This window comes from Podarcis tiliguerta (assembly GCF_965153285.1).
Source record: "Podarcis tiliguerta genome assembly, chromosome: 5".
In the NCBI taxonomy this organism is placed as follows: domain Eukaryota; kingdom Metazoa; phylum Chordata; class Lepidosauria; order Squamata; family Lacertidae; genus Podarcis; species Podarcis tiliguerta.
In genome coordinates, this window is record NC_139538.1 from 25738504 (window position 1) to 25757308 (window position 18805).

The 18805-nt window shown below is 41.6% G+C and overlaps 1 protein-coding gene across 2 annotated transcripts in view; it reads left to right on the forward strand.

Moving 5' to 3' along the window:
* The window catches only part of PLOD2 (procollagen-lysine,2-oxoglutarate 5-dioxygenase 2), a 62028-nt gene that overhangs the window by 19273 nt on the left and 23950 nt on the right, over window positions 1-18805 (forward strand). For both annotated transcript variants that reach the window (XM_083442687.1, XM_083442688.1), the window contains exons 2-5: window positions 461-552; window positions 3876-4012; window positions 15241-15404; window positions 17380-17492. In XM_083442687.1, the coding sequence (XP_083298813.1) occupies window positions 461-552; window positions 3876-4012; window positions 15241-15404; window positions 17380-17492 (506 nt within the window). The remainder of the gene's footprint in view (window positions 1-460; window positions 553-3875; window positions 4013-15240; window positions 15405-17379; window positions 17493-18805) is intronic.

Sequence of the window (18805 nt, forward strand, 5' to 3'; positions counted from 1 at the left end):
TCATTGCTCCAAGTAGCTCAGTGCTGTCTACACTGACTGGCCGCAGCTTTCCGGAGTTTCAGGCAGGGAACTCTCAGTGCCACCTGCAGATGCCAGGGATTGAACATGGTACTTTCTGCAAAGCAGATACTGTACCACAGGGTTGTGGCCGTTCTCACAAAATGGAAATATGGCAGTCACTTGTAAATACCTACCTTGCTCATTGCCTATGGCAATAACTGCCTCCAGGTGAGAAGGGAAGAATATTTATTTGTAAATCAGAAGAAAATTAGCTCTACTTTTTACGCATGCCATAGGCATGCCATGTATGAAGCTGCCATATATTGCATTGGGCAGTCCAATGTTTCCAATATGTCATATCCTAATAAGGCAGGCTAGAAATCCATTAATTTTTGTTGTTGTTATTTCATGTGTGAAGAACTCACACCTCTCTCTCTCTCTCTTTCCCCCTTTTTTCTAGATAAGCTACTAATTCTAACTGTTGCAACAAAGGAAACGGATGGCTTTCACAGATTCATGCAATCAGCAAAGCATTTCAACTACACTGTAAAGGTATTGTGTACCCTCCTCCTCTTTCAAAATATGGAAAATAGTTTCTCTCTGTGTGTGAATTCACACACACACACACTCATAAAATAAACCACTGTAGAATGAAGTCATGGAAAATACCACTTCGGTCATTTGCTGCATACCTTTGCCAATTCAGAATTACTCCCTACTGTAGGCTTAGTAATCTTTCACCTAGTCTAGCTCTTAATATTCCAGATGGTGGAGTTTTCTACTTAGCTCAGGAGGCTATTCCACAGGCTTATAGATTTAAGGGCTGGCAAGGTTTTATCCACAGTCTGTGTAAATATTATCTCTTTTCCTTTCCAGTTAACTTATGCTTATGCTTGGTAACTATTTTCATCCGAAAGCATCCCCCTTATATTCTGCATCTTCAGAATAAAATGCACCCATTTCTTGGAATTTATATCTCCTCCTTATTTTTGGCCTTATCCCAACTGCTGCTTTAAAAAAGTTACTTCTGCGGGGAATGTGTGCTCCTCCACTTGGTTCTGTAGGAAAACACTGATAACTGAAATAGGCTGTAAAGGACTTAGCACTTCAACTTTAAAGGGAATTTCCTATCAGAGAGGTCCAGAGCAATGGAGGTCAATAAAAAATATTTTGCTTAGCAGATTCCCACGGGCCTGACTGCAAGGCATAGAGATATGACATGTACTGAGTCAGATTACTGGCTAATCTAAGTTTAGTATTGCTACACTGACCAGTAGCAGCTCTCAGGGGTTTTGGACAGGAGATTTTCTCACTCCTACTTGGAGACATTAGTGGCGGAACTTTGAACTTTCTGCATGCAATGCCTGTACTCTGCCAGTGAATGTAGGAAATTTAGGAAACTGCATTTCACCGTGTCAGTCCTATGGTCCATCTAATTCAATGCAGTCTACACTGACTGGCAACAGCTATAGGATTTTAATCCCAGCCCAACCAGAGATTGAACCTGGGACTTATTGTACCACTGAGCTATGGCCCTGCCTCTTTTTAAAAGCCCTTTTTAAAACCATCAGTATTTGCTTGCTACTTAATATGTGACAAAGAAGCTGGGTCGTGCCTGCCATCACAAACAGGCTCCGCATGCTGTTTTGTGAACAGGGCTAAGAACTTTTGTATATGTAAGGTCTCTCCACACAATCAGGATTCAGCAACCCCCCAAAAGGTAATTTCCAGTTGTGTGGACATTTCCTATACATGCACAATTTATTTTGTGCATGGAAGGAAGAGGCTGGTGTAGGCAACACGCAGCTCTCTTAATTCAGTTCCCAGAGCCTTTATCCCTTTTCTTCAGCTAAAATAGATTAAAAAGAAATCCTGGCCAACCAACTAAACAAATACTATTCCATCCTGGATGCACCATCTGTTCTGGCACCTCAACACTATGAAGGTGCTTTAGCTGTGATAGCATGAATGTTTATCCCACTGCGATGGCCAGGAATGAAACACAAGAAGTGCAGGATTCCTTTTTGCAAATGAGGCAAAACTTTACAATTACCACTGCCCAATGAAACTCCTCCAACATGCGGATTAGTGGTGTTTGTCTCCATTGTCCACAGTGTCCTAGTCCAGTTGTGATTTATCCTTGGAAATACTCTACTTATCTAGTTTAAGAATCAAAAGCTTTCCCCTCTCTTTCTCAGCAAGTTGGTGCTTTGAGCGACTTATGTGGTGGAAAGTAATTGCTGGGTTACTGTTTGGTTAGGAATCGCCTCACATATTTCTAGAGTGATGTCATAGTGCTCAGGACTGCTTGGGACATGGAAAATTTATGGGCAGTGAAATCCTGTCTTTAATATGTCTAAACTGTTGGAAGGCATGGGAGGTGTGTGTTGAGCTTTGTTGTAACTTGTTTTCAGCCTAAACATGTTCACTTCAAAATAAGTTTCTTTTCTACTCATTGACATACAGGAAATGCACTGAGAATTAAAATGTGATAGGGAAACAGTGTTTCTTCTTTGGAAGTGAATTGAGGATTCCCCCCCCTCTAATCCACTAGATAGGACAACAGTAATCATATTTAAGAAAAAGTCTGATTTAGAAAGGGTTGAGCATTTGACAGGCCCCATAAGACCTGAGAAACTGGCTGATAAAATGATAGCTGACTTTTTACTAGCCCTCCATAATCCACTTGCAGCTCTGTCTTGTGCAGTTTATTGATTGATTGTGTTTGTACCTCACTCTTTTCCCCAAAGGAGGCCAGGGTGGCAAACAATTCAATTTAAAATAAAAACCCCCTATTTAAATCCAATTAAATACCACCTTAAAACATCCAAGGGGGACGCGGGTGGTGCTGTGGTCTAAACCACTGGGCCTCTTGGGCTTGCCAATCGGAAAGTCGGCGGTTCGAATCCGCACGACGGGGTGAGCTCCCATTGCTCAGTCCCAGCTCCTGGCAACCTAGCAGTTCAAAATCACATCAAAGTGCAAGCAGATAAATAGGTACCACTCTGGCAGGAAGGTAAACAGTATTTCCGTGTGCTGCTCTAGTGTCACCAGAAGTGGCTTAGTGTCATGCTGGCCACATGACCTGGAAAAACTGTCTGCGGACAAACGCCGGCTCCCTCGGCCAGTAAAGCGAGATGAGCACCTCAACCCCAGAGTCGTTCGCGACTGGACTTAACTGTCAGGGTTCCTTTACCTTTAAAAACATCTAAAACATCTAAAAACATTAAAAAGCTACCACAGACCCTCACAGTTACTAATTTTAAAGTTCCATCAGCTGTCAAATGCCTGGGTAAACAGGAATGTCTTTATATTTCTCTGGAAAGTTGATAAGGAGGAAGAAAGACATAGCTCACCAGGGAGGCATTCCACCAATGGGTCATGGGTCAGTGCCAAAAAGGCAGGAGACAGCAGCAACGCCACTAACAGCCTCCTCTGCTGACAGTAGGGCTTGTGGTGATTTACTGCAACCAGTGCCTTTAGTTCCAGCAGCAGGTATTGGTCCCCCCCCCCCCGCCAAAGTCAAATCCATTGATGGACAAACAGCCAGTTCACTGGGTGAATGCATTCTCTGGTACCTGTAACAAGCAAGTTGGAGTTATGGACTGCCCTAGCTAGTGGCTTTTGCCATTGACAGTTGTTTGTGTTTTTGCTTGGAGATGTCTGCAGTTGTAGCAGATGTCCATCAGGAGAATACCAGGAGATACCAAGACCTACCGGCAGAGGAAGAAGCCCATCAGAGGACACATTAGCCAGTCCCCCTGGAGCTGACACTAATTTATGGGATGAAGACCAAATACTATCTCACTGCTGATCAATAATGGTCCAGGTTGTGACAGCACACTCTGCTCAAGACCCTTCGTTATTTATCTTAGGTGCTGGGTAAAGGCGAAGAGTGGAAAGGAGGAGATATTCTAAACTCTATCGGAGGAGGCCAGAAAGTACGCCTGTTGAAGTCTGCATTGGAATCGTATGCTGATCAAGAGGATTTGGTGGTTATGTATGTTGACTGGTAAGATAACTTATTTATTTTGGATCCTGTACTTTGGACTGTGGAGGAAAATCAGTTATGTTGTGACATGCTGTTGGTTAACATGCATATATTTCCCTGTGTCCTAGTTTTTAAATGGGGAAAGCTAGTGTTTCTTTCCACTTCCAGAGATTTTAGGCTGTATAAGAAGCAGGCTTTGTTTGTTTAACAGATTTACAGATGCAGAAACTGTCAGCGGCATGTTGTGTTCCTTGAAGGGAGGAGGGGGGAGTGGATGTTATCTAGCTTCAAGAAGCTGTGAGACACGCAGTCTAAAATAAACATTCCTGCTTTATGAGTTAGAAATTCCTGTCAGACGTAAATGGGTAAATGACCTGCACAATTGGCAGTTAAATAAGAAAGTGTTCTTATAAAGAATGCACAGTGAGCGGTAGCAGCAAATTTATGTTAAACTTACAGCAGATTCCTTCAACCTGGTGCCCTCAAGCTCTTATGCCCGACCAGTGGCCATGCTGGCAGGGGTTTATGGGAGCTGAAGTCCAACAACATCTGGAAGACAGCATATTGGCTAATTTCTAAAATTCAGAGGTCCAGTGCTGGGATGCAAGCTTTCCTGATGTTGTAATTCTTTCTGACTTGGCAGACTTCCTCCACCAGTCTCAGATGTTTTGTGTGGAAACTGGCTGAAGTTATTCAATGATGCCCTTCATACATGCTCCTAGATCTTCTCCCCCAGCCCCATGTTTTCCAGGCCCTCCTATTGAAGAAAATTTCGGGGCTGAGCCTGGTGATCCATAATTCATATGAGGCTCAGAAGTAGAAGCTGTTATTTTGGAGCCCTAACTCTTAGGGTGCATGTTTTATAATTAATTGGTGTCGCCTTTCAAAAATATTTTAGACATTCTTTTGTATTCTCTCTGTGTGTGTGTGCACACGCGTGCGCGCGCGCGCACACACACACACACACACATTTTCCCCTGTATTCTGTACAGGTTTATAGCTAAAGTCAGAATTTCACCCAGTTTGGAGTTTGCGAGTAGAGAATCAGAGGCAATTAATCCCGAGGAAATGTTTAATGGGATTAGAGTTGCAATAAAGACTATCACAGTGAAGTCTATTCCCTTCATACGATGTTGGACTACAACTCCCATCAGCCCTAGCCAGTACCAACCGATAGTCATGGATGATGGGAGTAATAGTCTTAACAGCATGGGACAGCCGGCCATTTCCCGGTCTGTTCTGTTTGGTTTACTAGCATAAAGATTCAGACCCTTTGCATGTGGTATTTGTGCTACAGTGGTGAGTGTGGAAGGGAAAGGTCTGAATACTGCCTGCTGGCTCACTTATTGCACCTGACCTTCACATGTTGAAGATGACATTTGCACAAAAGTGTCTAAGCATATACATGTCAGCAGGTGTGGATTCTTAATGATGAATATCCAGTGCTATTTTTCTAGAAAAAGAGGTGCCGGAATTCACCATGAACACCTCCCTTAGAATGGCAATGGCACCCACCTGAGAGATGCCAGAAATGAGTTCCTGTGAGTTCCCTCTTCAAAAAAGCCCCTTGCGTAACCTTCATTTTTCAAGTGTGTGACATCGCCTCCAAAGCATGGAGGCTGGGCACCATGAATGAGCCAACCTAGTTGGTAATGCCCTCCCCACCCTGAATATCTAGCTCTATGGGGAATAACTGTCTGGACTTGGCTTCAGTCACTTGCACATGGCCTGTGGAAGCCTGCCAATCTAACTTCCTTCCTATGGGAGAAATGGCAGGTCCTCTGGCTAAACTTAACACCGCAGCACAGCATTCTCTGCTTCCCACAATTAGCTAGGAGAGCAGCTTCTCCAAGACTTCAAAACAGGTTTTAAGACATCCTCAAGGGGAGAAACCCAAATAATAAGGAAGTGGAAGACTTGATGCGCAATGTAATGAGCTGCACATTTCTTCTGAAACTTTCATGCTGTTAGAGTTTCAATTTCTGTCCATAAGAATTAGATGCATATTCTTACTTTTTAAAAACCTATTCGAGTCTTGCTTATATTGTTAGGTACATTCAGGCTAAAGACCTTTTATACACCTCAAGCATTTGAATGTTGATATCTGGTGGTTTTTAGCAGCTTTCTGTTTTATTGCACGCACTCTCTCTCTCTCTCTCTCTCTCTGTGTGTGTGTGTGTGTGAGAGAGAGAGAGAGAGAGAGAGAGAGAGTTGTGGCAGGAAATGTGTACTTTGTGGTGGCTGTTTAATGTCATCATTTTTAGATGTCGTATATTTTCAATATTTACTATGTATGTCACCTTCAGATCTTTGAGTATAAGGCAACACATGAATTAATAACAACAATAATAACAATAATTTATTTTTTATTTTATTTTATGAAATTTATATACCCCTTGATTGTAGAAAAAACCTCAAATGACTTGCAGATTCTCCCGGTAGCTCATGACACAAAAAGTATGGCCTGGTCAATTGTGTTTTGCCATAAGACAAATGTTTTCATGATAGGAAAAATACTCACTTTGGCCACTTTGGAGCAGGCAGAATTTCAAAGCAATTAAACCTCATGGTTAATATAGCTATTTATAACTGATAACAAATCTGGAATTGGAATTTGTAAACATACTTTAAATATTTAAGCCCTTCCACTCTGTCATATGGCTGCTACTGTTACCACTTCAAAAGTTGTCTGAATGCCTTAATATGCTGCCACTCTGGGGCACAGAAAAGCAAAGGAATAACATGAGGTCATTCCGTCTTGTGGTGGAAAAATGTTGTCTGGGAGATCATACTCTAGAGAGCATCTGGTTCCTGTCAGTGACTGAAAGTTCCTGCTACAACTTTTCAAAAAGGGAAAATGCCGCTCTGAGCCAGCCACCACTTTCTCCTCTCAGAGCACCCCCTGTTTCACACTGTGCTTTAGGTCCAACTCTGGGGTTAGCCAGCTTGAATGGAGGGTTGTCTGGAGCACAAGCCAGCCATTTTCATTTATTCATTTTATATTTTTTGTTGAGAGCTGGAGAAACTCCAAGGCACACTTTTCACATTTCTTCTGCCAAACTTTGGGGAAAAGCAAAACAGTGGGAGTCTTCATAAACCCACTGGGTAACATTATACAGCTTACTTAATAGGCTTCCCTGCAAAGTTCCTAAATACCTGCCGTTCCGCTTGGAGCAAAAGATGAGCTTTTGCCTTTCCCCCTTTCCTCCTGTAAATCAGCAACTTTCTGTTCCAACTTTCTTTTGCAGTGAGATTATTTGCCTCTACGAAAAACACAGCATGTCAGTCAACCTTACCTGTGTAACAGCTACCTATTTTCCCATGTGTTTAAGCTTTCTGAGATCTACATGAGAGGCCCTTCACCATTTCCCCTGCCATCATACAGGATGTGGGGGGTGGGGAGGTGGTTACTAGGGAAAAGGACCTTTTCCTTGATTGTGCCTCTACTCTAGAACATACTCTCCAGAGAGGCTCACTTGGCACCCATCTGCCAATTTATATTCTTTCTTGTGCTTTATTTTCTGTTCTGTTTTTAAGCGAGAGATGCTATTTTCAGTATATTTTTGGAGCAACCAAAGACAGGGTATAGATAAAGGGAAAGGTACCCCTGACCATTAGGTCCAGTCGTGACTGACTCTGGGGTTGTGGTGCTCATCTCGCTTTATTGGCCGAAGGAGCCGGTGTACAGCTTCCGGGTCATGTGGCCAGCATGACAAAGCCGCTTCTGGTGAACCAGAGCAGTGCATCAAAACGCCGTTTACCTTCCCGCCGGAGCGGTACCTATTTATCTACTTGCACTTTGACGTGCTTTCGAACTGCTAGGTTGGCAGTAGCAGGGACTGAGCAACAGGAGCTCACCCCATCGTGGGGATTCGAACTACTGACCTTCTGATCGGCAAGTCCTAGGCTCTGTGGTTTAACCCACAGCGCCACCCGCGTCCCAAGGCAGTGTATACATTACAATAAATCAATGGATCAATTATTTCTTCAGTCTCTGACTTTGATTCTGAAGCGAATAATCAGTGTAGCCTTGTATACTTGATTGATGGTATGTCAGCTTCCTTGCTATAGAGACAGAAATAACACCACTTCTGAATTATATTTATGTATGTAATTATGTGTGTGTGTGTGTGTGTGTGTGTGTCCCAAATCTCGAATCAGCATTCTTTTTTTCTTTTTAATTTTTATTTTAAAATTTGCAAACAACATTTTTTTACACACAGAGACACTTGTTTACATTAAAACCACAATGCATGTCAGTGCATTTTTGGGGTTCCCTGAACCCCCGTACTTCTTTCTACCCCTCCCATGGCTTCCAAAAATTTCCTTCCTTTTTTGCTGCATCTAATTGCATTTATCTAACTTATTACATTTTCTTTTTTATCCTTTATCATTTTAAATTACAAGTGCTATATCAATCCTGCTAACATTTTTAAATGTTTATAGTGATCTTTAATATATTCTATAAAGTTATGCCATTCTGTGCTGAATTTATTGTCCTCTTGGTGCCTCAAATCCACTGATTCACAGTACAGTATTTAAAACCTAAGTGTGGAGATTGTTGCTGTTGTTGTTGTTCACCTTTATAATCATTTCAAGGTGATATACAATAAAATAGCAGGAGAAACCATTAAAAGCTTTATCTTTCTATGTAAAAGGCTTCTGTGCATTTTCACACAGGTTTCAGTCCTCTCAGGGAAATGGAGACGGGCTACAGCAATAATTTATTCCACTACAGTAGTGAATTCTGACAGTATGGCTCTATATAAAGGACTTCAAGTACACCATTTCAGAAACGTGTTCCTGAGTTTGCAGATGACACCAGTATTGAAGCTGAAGGAAGGATAGATTTTCAAACTAAAATATCATGTTTCAAGTCTATGAGTGAAATCAATATTGTATTGCTAGCTAAGCTTCCCTCTTCTCCTACCAACAAAGGATTTCTTTTTTAAAAAAGAAAGCGTAAAGGCCAGAAAATACATTGCCAAATCATAACTTCTGAGCAAGGCATTCCTTTGGCAGTGGAACTTTACCATGGCCAGTGTGGCTTTTTTATATGATCCACTACTGTCATGCTGCCAGTGGTTTTAATTCAGATTAGGTAACCCTGAAAAACTTTTCTTCACACATTGCTCTTACAGGGCTTCATTATACAGTACTTCTTTGACCTGATTGGAATGAATTTTTGGTTTCCCCCACTCTTCAGGAAATACCTTGCATTTACAGTACAGTGGTGCCTCGGGTTACAAACACTTCGGGTTACAGACTCCGCTAACCCGGAAGTAGTACCTCAGGTTAAGAACTTTACCTCAGGATGAGAACAGAAATCATACGGTGGCAGCAGGAGGCCCCATTAGCTAAACCTCAGGTTTAGAACAGTTTCAGGTTAAGAATGGACCTCCAGAATGAATTAAGTTTGTAACCAGAGGTACCACTGTATTCAATTTCTTTATATCTTTCAACTCTTCAGAGAATGCTAATGCTCCTTGGGACATTTTTCTAGGTCTGCTATGTTTTGCTAAGCATTTATCTACTTCAACAGTTGTAAACCTTCTGAAGGATCACATTATACATTTCCTACAGGCCCAATTCTGCACCTATCAGATTTTTATCCCAGTTTTCTCCAAAAGCAGAAGGCTGCATGCTTGGGTACCATCACCCACTTCAAAACTACCTTGTTAGACAGGTTGGGATAAAAATAGAGACTTGCTCAAGTTAGGCTTTGTGGTTGAGTAGCCATTCAAATGAGGGTTTCCTTGGGTCTAGTCTGACACCCCTGCCCACATCACATTGCTTTTCTTTGTTCTTTTCAGGCCACATTAGACTTTCGGGGGAGCCATGACTGTCAAAGTGGGATAATAGTCCTTTATATGTGAGGCACAGATGTTCAGACATAGGCCCCTTGTTCTGTGATCCAAGGTCCCCCCTCCTCTTTTGAACCTGTTATGTACTGAAGTTCTCACCCTTGGCCAGCAGGGGGATACTGTAGATAGTTTTCACTCAGGTCCACATATGCAATTAAGGGATTGAAAGTGACATTCAGTGATTGGATAGTTACAGAAAGTGTTACAGTTGCAATGTAGCGGAGCTCTATATAAGCAGGCTGGCTGAACCCTTCAGTTCAGTTCTGTTCTGGCCTGTGAATAAACAAGAGCTGTTTGAAGAATCGCTGTGTCATGTGATATGTTCACCCACAACTTAACAGAACCCATCACCATCTGATTCTATAGTAAGCAGATTGATATCCAAGCATAATGTCTGGTGGAAGGGCCCCACACCGTGAGGGGTTGCCTTGCTGTCTTGCATTGGTTCTGTCTCTTTGAATGCTCTGCTCACTTAGATGTTGTTGGACTTGTTAGATCAGCACTTGTGTTAATGGCCCTCAGGTGCTGTAGCATTGCCAAGGAGAAGTAGGGCCCTTAAGCCTTTCCTAAGTGCTGCTGGAGTGTTTCTATTCCTCCAGTGGCAGTTCAATGTCCCCCACCCCCAGGAGAGAGAGCTTGGCCAGAGCTGGACAGAATAACATGCAGTTGTAGCCAAAGGACAAACATAACTTGCATATGTAGCTCACAGATGTCTGAAATGTAACTCTACCTACTTTGGTACAGTGACATCATCCTTTTATGCAGCTGGGCAATGCTTCCAGCTTAAACATAAAAGGAGTTAACAAAAAGTAAGAGGACTTCATAATTTAAAAAAGCAGTCTGGTAGTATGAGGAGAAAAAATAATATTTTGCAATGCAAAGTTCTGCCTGACGCTGCTGTAAAGCTTCTGTCACTGAAACGCAGCCAGACCATGATCCTGTGCCTGCTGTTTTTCACATAACCTGTCTTTAAACATAATGTGACATGCTCATTTCAAATCCTTTTCTTGTTCAGTCCTCCACTCCTGTTCTTGGGAAAGCCCCATTGAAGAGGTATTGTTTTCCTTTGTGATGCCTAGAATGTCCCATTTCCTGGAGAAATGCTTCCTGGCTCCTTCTCTACCCATCAGGGCTGGTTGGGGATTCCACAAACATTGCCAGCACTTCTAGTTGCTGTCCTAGAAAGTATAGGTCTTCTCTCCCTAGGCTGAGTTGGCCCCATGGATGAGGCTTCCTTCTCTTACCTCTGTTGCACTAGCTGTCTGGGAAGTCTATATAGAAGGAAGCAAAAAAGGAAAGCACACCTTGTGTCCTTCAGATGTTTTGGTTTCCAACTCTCATAGTCTGTAACCAGTGGCCATGCTGACTGGGGCTGATGGGAGTTACAGTGCAAAACATCTGGCAAGCACCAGGCTGATGATGGAGGAAACCAAGGTGTGGCAGCAGCAAGAAAATATAGGGTTGTGGAGAAGATGACAAGCAGAACATAAAATGAAGAATAGTGTACAGTGGTACCTCAGTTTTCTAAAGTCTCCGTTGACGAACATTTCAGAACTCGAACACCAAAAACCCAGAAGTAAATGTTTCCGTTTTCGAATGCATCTTGGAAGTCGAACGGGCATTGTATTTTTCTCAATTTTCTCTGTAAATTTGCAGACTGCCTTTTGTGCCTTGGTTTTCAAATGTTTCAGAAGTCGAATGGTCTTCTGGAACAGATTACGTTTGAAAGTTTAGTAGAGAGGAAACCTGTTTGAGTGCACATTCATGACTGCCAAAAGAATGAAAAGAACAAGGCTTTCTTTTTCTTCCCCTTATGGGGTTTAAAGCTGCCAGATGACAAGGACCTCTACAGCTTATGCATTTGTGGTAGTCACTCTCTGGAGAGAGACTGGAGGAGAAAGGGAGCTGGGGAGTCAAGGAGGGGAAGGATAGAGGCAGCCAAGATACAGTGGACTGCAGAATTACCAGATGCAGGGGAATACACTTTGGCAAGCTTGTGGTCGGGGAGAGGAAAATGAAAGGAGGCATAAGTCTTCTTTATTCCCTGGTAATGGATCCGTGTGTCCAGAAAATATTTGAAGTGCTGTATAGGGAGAACTAGAGACAACCTGGAACGAAACTTATTTTTGGGGGGAGGGGGACCCTGTAATAAGAGAGTGCAGATGCACACATGTAACACCAAGCTGTAAAACAGTGTTATTAAAATCCAAAAGAGCAATTCTGTTATCTTAAGCTTTCCAAAGGCCATTAAAATAGGTGCAGCTGAACATGTAATCCAGCAGCACTGGATGGAATGACTGAGCTAAGTAACTTTCAGAGAGGCAAGTAGTCTGTGTTTTATTGACTAGTGAGTTTTATTAACTGTGTTTGCAAAGAAGGTAGACATTGGATGAAAAGGGCATGGTGATGGCAGAATAGAGATTTGCCTGAGTGGAATCAAGTCAATAATTGCTCCAGTTCCTAGACAAAGGCCTCCTTGAGTTAATGAATTTGCAGTGCAATGATTCCAACAGGGGCTCATTCATTGTTAGCCCTTTTCATGGTTTTATACAGAAATCAAGGGTTTCTTTTTGCAAACCGTGTGTGTTGTGACAGAGCCCTGTGTCTTAAGACCTGCGGTAGCGTCTATAATAACCTTGTTCTACTGAAAGTTGGCATGTCAAAGCCTACATATCGGTTTTCTTCCAGGGAACATGCATTGGCAAAGGAAGAACACAACAAGTGATTGTTATAAACCACCTTAATGAAAGCAGCCCATTTTGCACTCTGCTGCCCTTTTGTATTGGTATCAATCCTTGTCAAAGGACCATAGTAATGCTTTGTATATACTGAATGCTGCACTGCTAAAACATTGCTTCTCAAATATATGTCTCCAGTTAGTTGTAAAATCTCAGCAGCATCAGCAAAAATATCATAGTTTGTGATATCATGCGGTACAACATTCAGCAGAAAACTATTTCTGCAGCGGAATCAGCAGTGAGTCTCAGTCTCTGAAAAACTGTTTGTGAACTGGTATTGCCAGCTGTGAATATTATCACTGATGTTTGGAACTGGTGTGTAAAAGTACAACCATGATAGAGCAGACATATTTGGGAATTTGTAATCACTCACCAGGCTGTGGTATTTTATGCAGGCACTTAAAGAGCAAGCAATCTGATACAAAAAACAAAACAAAAACCCAAACACTAGCCCAGGCTTCCTCAACCTCGGCCCTCCAGATATTTTGGGACTACAGTTCCCATCATCCCTGACCACTGGGCCTGCTAGCTAGGGATCATGGGAGTTGTAGGTCAAAAACATCTGGAGGGCCGAGGTTGAGGAAGCCTGCACTTGCCCCTTTCAGGCACCCCATTTGTGTACAAAACTGACATGAGAGCAGGAACGAAACGAGCTAAGAGAAAGGCACGTTTGGCAAACCTTCACCATGATCAACTCCCGTCCTGAAATCTATGTCCCCACTGTGGAAGGATGTGTGGATCCAGAATCAGCCTCCACAGTCACTTGTGGACTCACTGTTAAAACCGTGTTTATGGAAGACAATCTAACTTGGCTACATGTGATCGCCAAAGAAGAAGAAAATAGGTGAAAGTGAGAAGTTCAGGGAAAAATCAAAGAAGATTATTTAACAACAACCATTACTGTGGGGTATGCACTCTCATTAAGTGGAGATCCTCTTCCTACGAAGGTGAAGAGTGAAATTCATTTCTCTTCAGTGATAAATAAATATTATTAAAATCAACCTAGCAGCTATAGCTTTAAGACAGGGGTGGGGAACCTGACGTCCTGAGGCTTTGCGTAATTTCAATAGCTCTCTGCGAGTGATTAGTTTCAATCTCTGACCAGAATAATTTGTCCTTTCCTTGACAGGCAAGGCGGAAGAGTGGGAGGGAGGGAGACAAGGAAGGGAGAGAAGTGGCTGTTAGAAAGAAAATGGAGGGAAGTGGCAGGGGGCAGAGAAGGAGAAAGAGTGGACCAGCCCACTTCCGACTCTGGCCTCACCCGCTACTGGCTTTGGCCTTTTCTGTTGAGGGCCACATTGCCTTAGCACAAAGGAGATGCTGCCCTCAACAGAAAATAATGCTTTCCCACTACTGCATTTAAGACAAATATGTAAAAACAAAACAATATCGTTAAATGGATGGAAAAGTTTGGGGCTAAGCTTAATCACATTAATGACCGTTATGCTGACTCCTAAGGTTAAAATGACTGTGAAAGAACATTCTGTTAGAATGATTTTGCTTATCTGTTCTTAAAAGTTCCTTCATAAAATTTGGAAAGAGACACACAGGGATGGCTCTCCTAAATCTGTTGCAGCTGTCTTCTAGATTGACAAGGCATTCTTACAAGAAAACGAATGTTTTAAAATAACAATAATAAAAAACCTTACTGTTTCTGAGACAAGACCACAAATGTTTCTTAGGACTTCTACTATGTCAAGTACAGGTGTGGAGAACACAGATAATTTTTCTTTTTCCACTTCACCATATCTTTTGAATACAAACCAGTTTCTAGAGTACAAACCTCACTTAATTTAAAACAAACTTGGAAGAAGAAAAATGGCTTCTAATTGGTTCTTTCTGGCTGTCCCTGTGGTTGCCCTAAACCTCATCTAGAGGACTGAGGTAATAGTTGGCTGTTACTTTTTAGGGCATAGACAAACAGCTGGTGTTCTCGACATGTTGTTGTGCTACAACTTCCAAGGACCCTGACTATTGGTGAAGCTGGCAAGGATTGAGAGAGAGAGAGAGCACCACATTGGCTATTCCTGGTGTAGTGTATAGGTAGTAGTAATAATAATAATTTTATTATTTATATCCCAATATGTTGCTTCTTGTGGAGGCTCATCTGTGCTCACTGCAGGAAACTAGATTTGCATACTTCAGTGTGCCCTATGTAAGTCGAAGCAAACTGGTTTTGGTGTGTGGTGGTGAAAGGAAGAGCTGAAAAAAGGGCATCCAGTGAGGGTATTCTGGGAAGTGATACATGACGAGAAAATTAGTTTTCTGGAAGTACATTTTATGTTGTGTGAAAAGCTCAAATATAATGCACAAAATAACATGTCAAGAAAATGGAATAAACGGCAGTATGAATGCAGCCCAAGTGAATGGTATGGTGACAATTAGCCAGATTTTCGAAGTAAATGGATCGTATGCATCTCTTTGAGGTTGCATGCATCATCTTTTCTAAATAATAAAATATGCACATGAAATAACTTTTTGAAAATGAGATTTATTCTAAGTCTCTCTCTCCTCTCTCTCTCTCTCTCTCTCTCTCTCTCTCTGTGTGTGTGTGTGTGTATACACACTCACTCACTCCTGTTTTGAATGTCTATGTTAAGCCTAGAAATGCCCTTAATGCTCATCTTTTTATCCCTCCAAACTTCAGCTATGATGTTATATTTGCTGGGGGACCTGAAGAGTTGTTAAAGAAGTTCCAGCAAGCTAATCACAAGGTAGTGTTTGCAGCAGATGGATTGATATGGCCTGATAAACGACTAGCAGACAAGTACCCTGTTGTTCGCAGTGGAAAACGGTACCTTAATGCAGGAGGTAGGTAGTTTCATAAAAACTGTTTGATTTATTTCACAATATTTATTTAATGCTTGATCATAATGAAACTTCAAAAACAGTTGACAAAACATCTTCTTTAGTGCTGATGGTGTTCCTTCTGCTTCTGGAGGGTCTGTGGCAGGTGGCCAGCCCAGAGTTCAGTTGGTAGAACATGAGACTCCAGGTCATGAGTTTGAGTCCCACATTGGGCAAAAAGATTCCTGCATTGCAGGAAGTTGGACTAGATTATCCCGGTGGTACCTTCCAGCTCTACAGTTCTGTGATTCTATATTCCAGATATCCACCCACTCTGAAAACTAGATGTTTTCTATTTATCCAGGGCAGGACTTACCTAGCAGCTAATGAACTCTGACATACTCTCACACTTTGATGCCATTCTTAAAGCTCTCCATGTCATGTTGGACTAGAACTCACATCACTCCTGACTCCATGGGACATGCTGGCTGGAGATTATGGGAGTTGGAGTCTAACATTACCTGGAAGACCACAGATTCCACACCACTTCTTATTTTTAATTTATTTATATTTTCAAATTTATATATTTCATTAATTTTACAATCATTTTAACATTTCAAAGTTTGACTTCCTTCCCTCTCTTTCTGCAGTTCCTTAAATTTATTTTTTAACATCTTCTGCATATCCAACTTCATTTAATTTGCTCATTTGATTATCTACTTTAAATACATACTCTTATGAAACTACAGGTTATTACAATAATCCTGCCAATGTTTTTATCTGTTATATTTATCTATAAATATTCAATAAACCATTTCCATTCTTTTATTAAAAGTTTGTTATCTTGATTTCTTATTCTTCCAGTAATTTTTGCCATTTCTGCATATTCCATACGTTTTGGTATCCATTCTTCCCTTTGGGACTTCTGCTTCTTTCCATTTTGGGGCAAGTAGCATTCTTGCCGCTGTAGTAGCATACATATAGTATGGTAGCATACTGTAGTGGTTCTAGGGGTTGCTCGTCCGTAAGCTGGTGCAAACACCTGGCTGGGTTGCCTGAGTGAACCTTTCCTGTCTGGACAGCCACTCACCCGTGGCTGACTCAATCGCTGGCAGAATCCGTCAGTGGGCGTTTCTTAAACTTCTTCCAGCAAAGAAGCTCTTTGACGCCTAGTCTTCTCCTACTTTCTCTGCGCGAAAGCCTTCTGTGCAAGGAGGGCGTAGGCAGCGGAGGACCCCTACTCTCCCCGCTGGTCCCTGGCAAGGAGTCATGGGACCGCCTCGCCGCTTCCCCCATCTGCCCCCCTTCTCCACTGGTGCTACGCTGATTCTCTTCCCCAGAAGATGGGCTGCCTCTCCCAATCCCGGGATGCTCTCTGGAATCCCTCTGGATCTTGCTCTCTCCCTCTGGCACTGATGGCAGTTCCCTGACACATACATATGGTAGCACACATATAGTATGGTAGCATACATATATTTAGGTAGTTCTGTCTCTATAGTTCCCAAAAGGAAAGCTTCTGTTTTTTTCAAAGGTTATTTTGAACATCCTTTTCAATTCATTATATATCATTTCCCAGTATGCTTTAATCTTACTACAAGACATATGATAAAAAGAACCTTCTTTCTCTTTACATTTCCAACACTTGTTTGATTTAGATTTATACATTTTTGTTAGGTTACTCAGTGTTAGATACCAATGTTATATCATTTTTATATCATTTACATGCTGTAAATTTTATATCCATATTCCACAATTGTTCCCATGCTTCCATGTCTATATTATAACTGATATCTATTGCCCAGTGTATCATTGAGGATTTTACTTGCACAGAGATTCAGGGAAATTGTACTAAGACAGGTCTCTGGTCATAAATGGATGGGAAAACTTTATCTAGTTTCATCTACTGGTACTTCCTGAAGTTAGATGTTCGGTGCAGGCAGCTCATTTTCAAGTGGAAACAGTGATGTCTTTATTTAGTTCAATCTATGGTCTCTTTCAGGATTTATTGGATATTCTCCAGCTGTAAACAGTATTGTGCAACAATGGAACCTCCAAGATAACGATGACGATCAGCTTTTTTATACAAAAATCTATATCGACCAATTAAAGAGGGTATGTTGAACCCCTTTATGAATCATTTTTATGACTCTTGGAGTACATCAGCTTTGCACACAATTGTGAAAAATGAGTGATGAACCAAGCTAAAATTCTGGCTATGTTTAGGTCACTTGAAAGAATGATTCTATCTTCTATAAATATCCTATATTAGCTCAAATGGCATCTACAAACAAGAGGGTTTGGATGCAGGGTTTTGGAAAATTTTGGAACCCCAAAATTTCAAGATTTTTCATTGGGATGGAATTCTTTTTTCCAGTGATGACTGTGCATGTTCAGTGGCCAGGTGGAATGCTGGCAGATTATGTGTGTGGGGGGGTTGCATATGGGAGTATTCTAGAAAAGGACCTGGTCAATAGGAACCTAGACAAGAACACCCCTCACTGTAACATTTTGTTGTAGGTTCGATGTGTTTAGTTTCATGCTGTCATCCACCTAAATTAGAGGTAGTCTGCCTAAGGACTTTTGGACATCCAGGAAATAAACTCCTGCACAATTCCAGTATTACATGGGTGTTGTATTGATTTTAGTGGAGATTTTAGCAGATCTTTGGGTGAGAATTCTATTGCTGTGGTCCCTTTGAAGAACATGGTTTGCTGCTCGTTCTCTTTTTTCAAAGCAAGGCACAAACAAGAAAGTCAATACGTATAGCAGCAACATCTGAAGTCACTCAAATTGTTATGTATATATCCTGGTATATTTCCAAATTTTCTTTATTTCAAGCTGTTAATGTATTAGTGTCAATTGGCAGCTCTTCTCCTATACCGCTGACTCATCATTCTTTGAGAAGTCATGAACTTAATTTGCTCGGCTTACAAAACAGAAAGCAAGCCTTTGTTTGTAGGATGATAGAAACCGTTGGCTAAATGAATTGTATGTTCTTGACGAGGGACAGATCTGTATGACACGCTGAACTATGAAGATATATGAGGGATTGGGAAACATCTGGCATAAGAGTTAAGGATATTAAAATGAATTGTCAGCGAAAACATCCAGTCATGTTTGCAGATAGTTTACATTTGTCAAGATGGTTAGAATTCTGTTTGTAGAGTGGTACCTCGGGTTACATATGCTTCAGGTTACAGACTCCGTTAACCCAGAAATATTGCTTCAGGTTAAGAACTTTGCTTCAGGATGAGAACAGAAATTGTGCTCCGGCGGCATGGCAGCAGCAGGAAGCCCCATTAGTTAAAGTGGTGCTTCAGGTTAAGAACAGTTTCAGGTTAAGTATGGACCACCAGAACGAATTAAGTACTTAACCCGAGGTACCACTGTACTGCCCTTGATTTTATAATGCCTCATTTAGCATA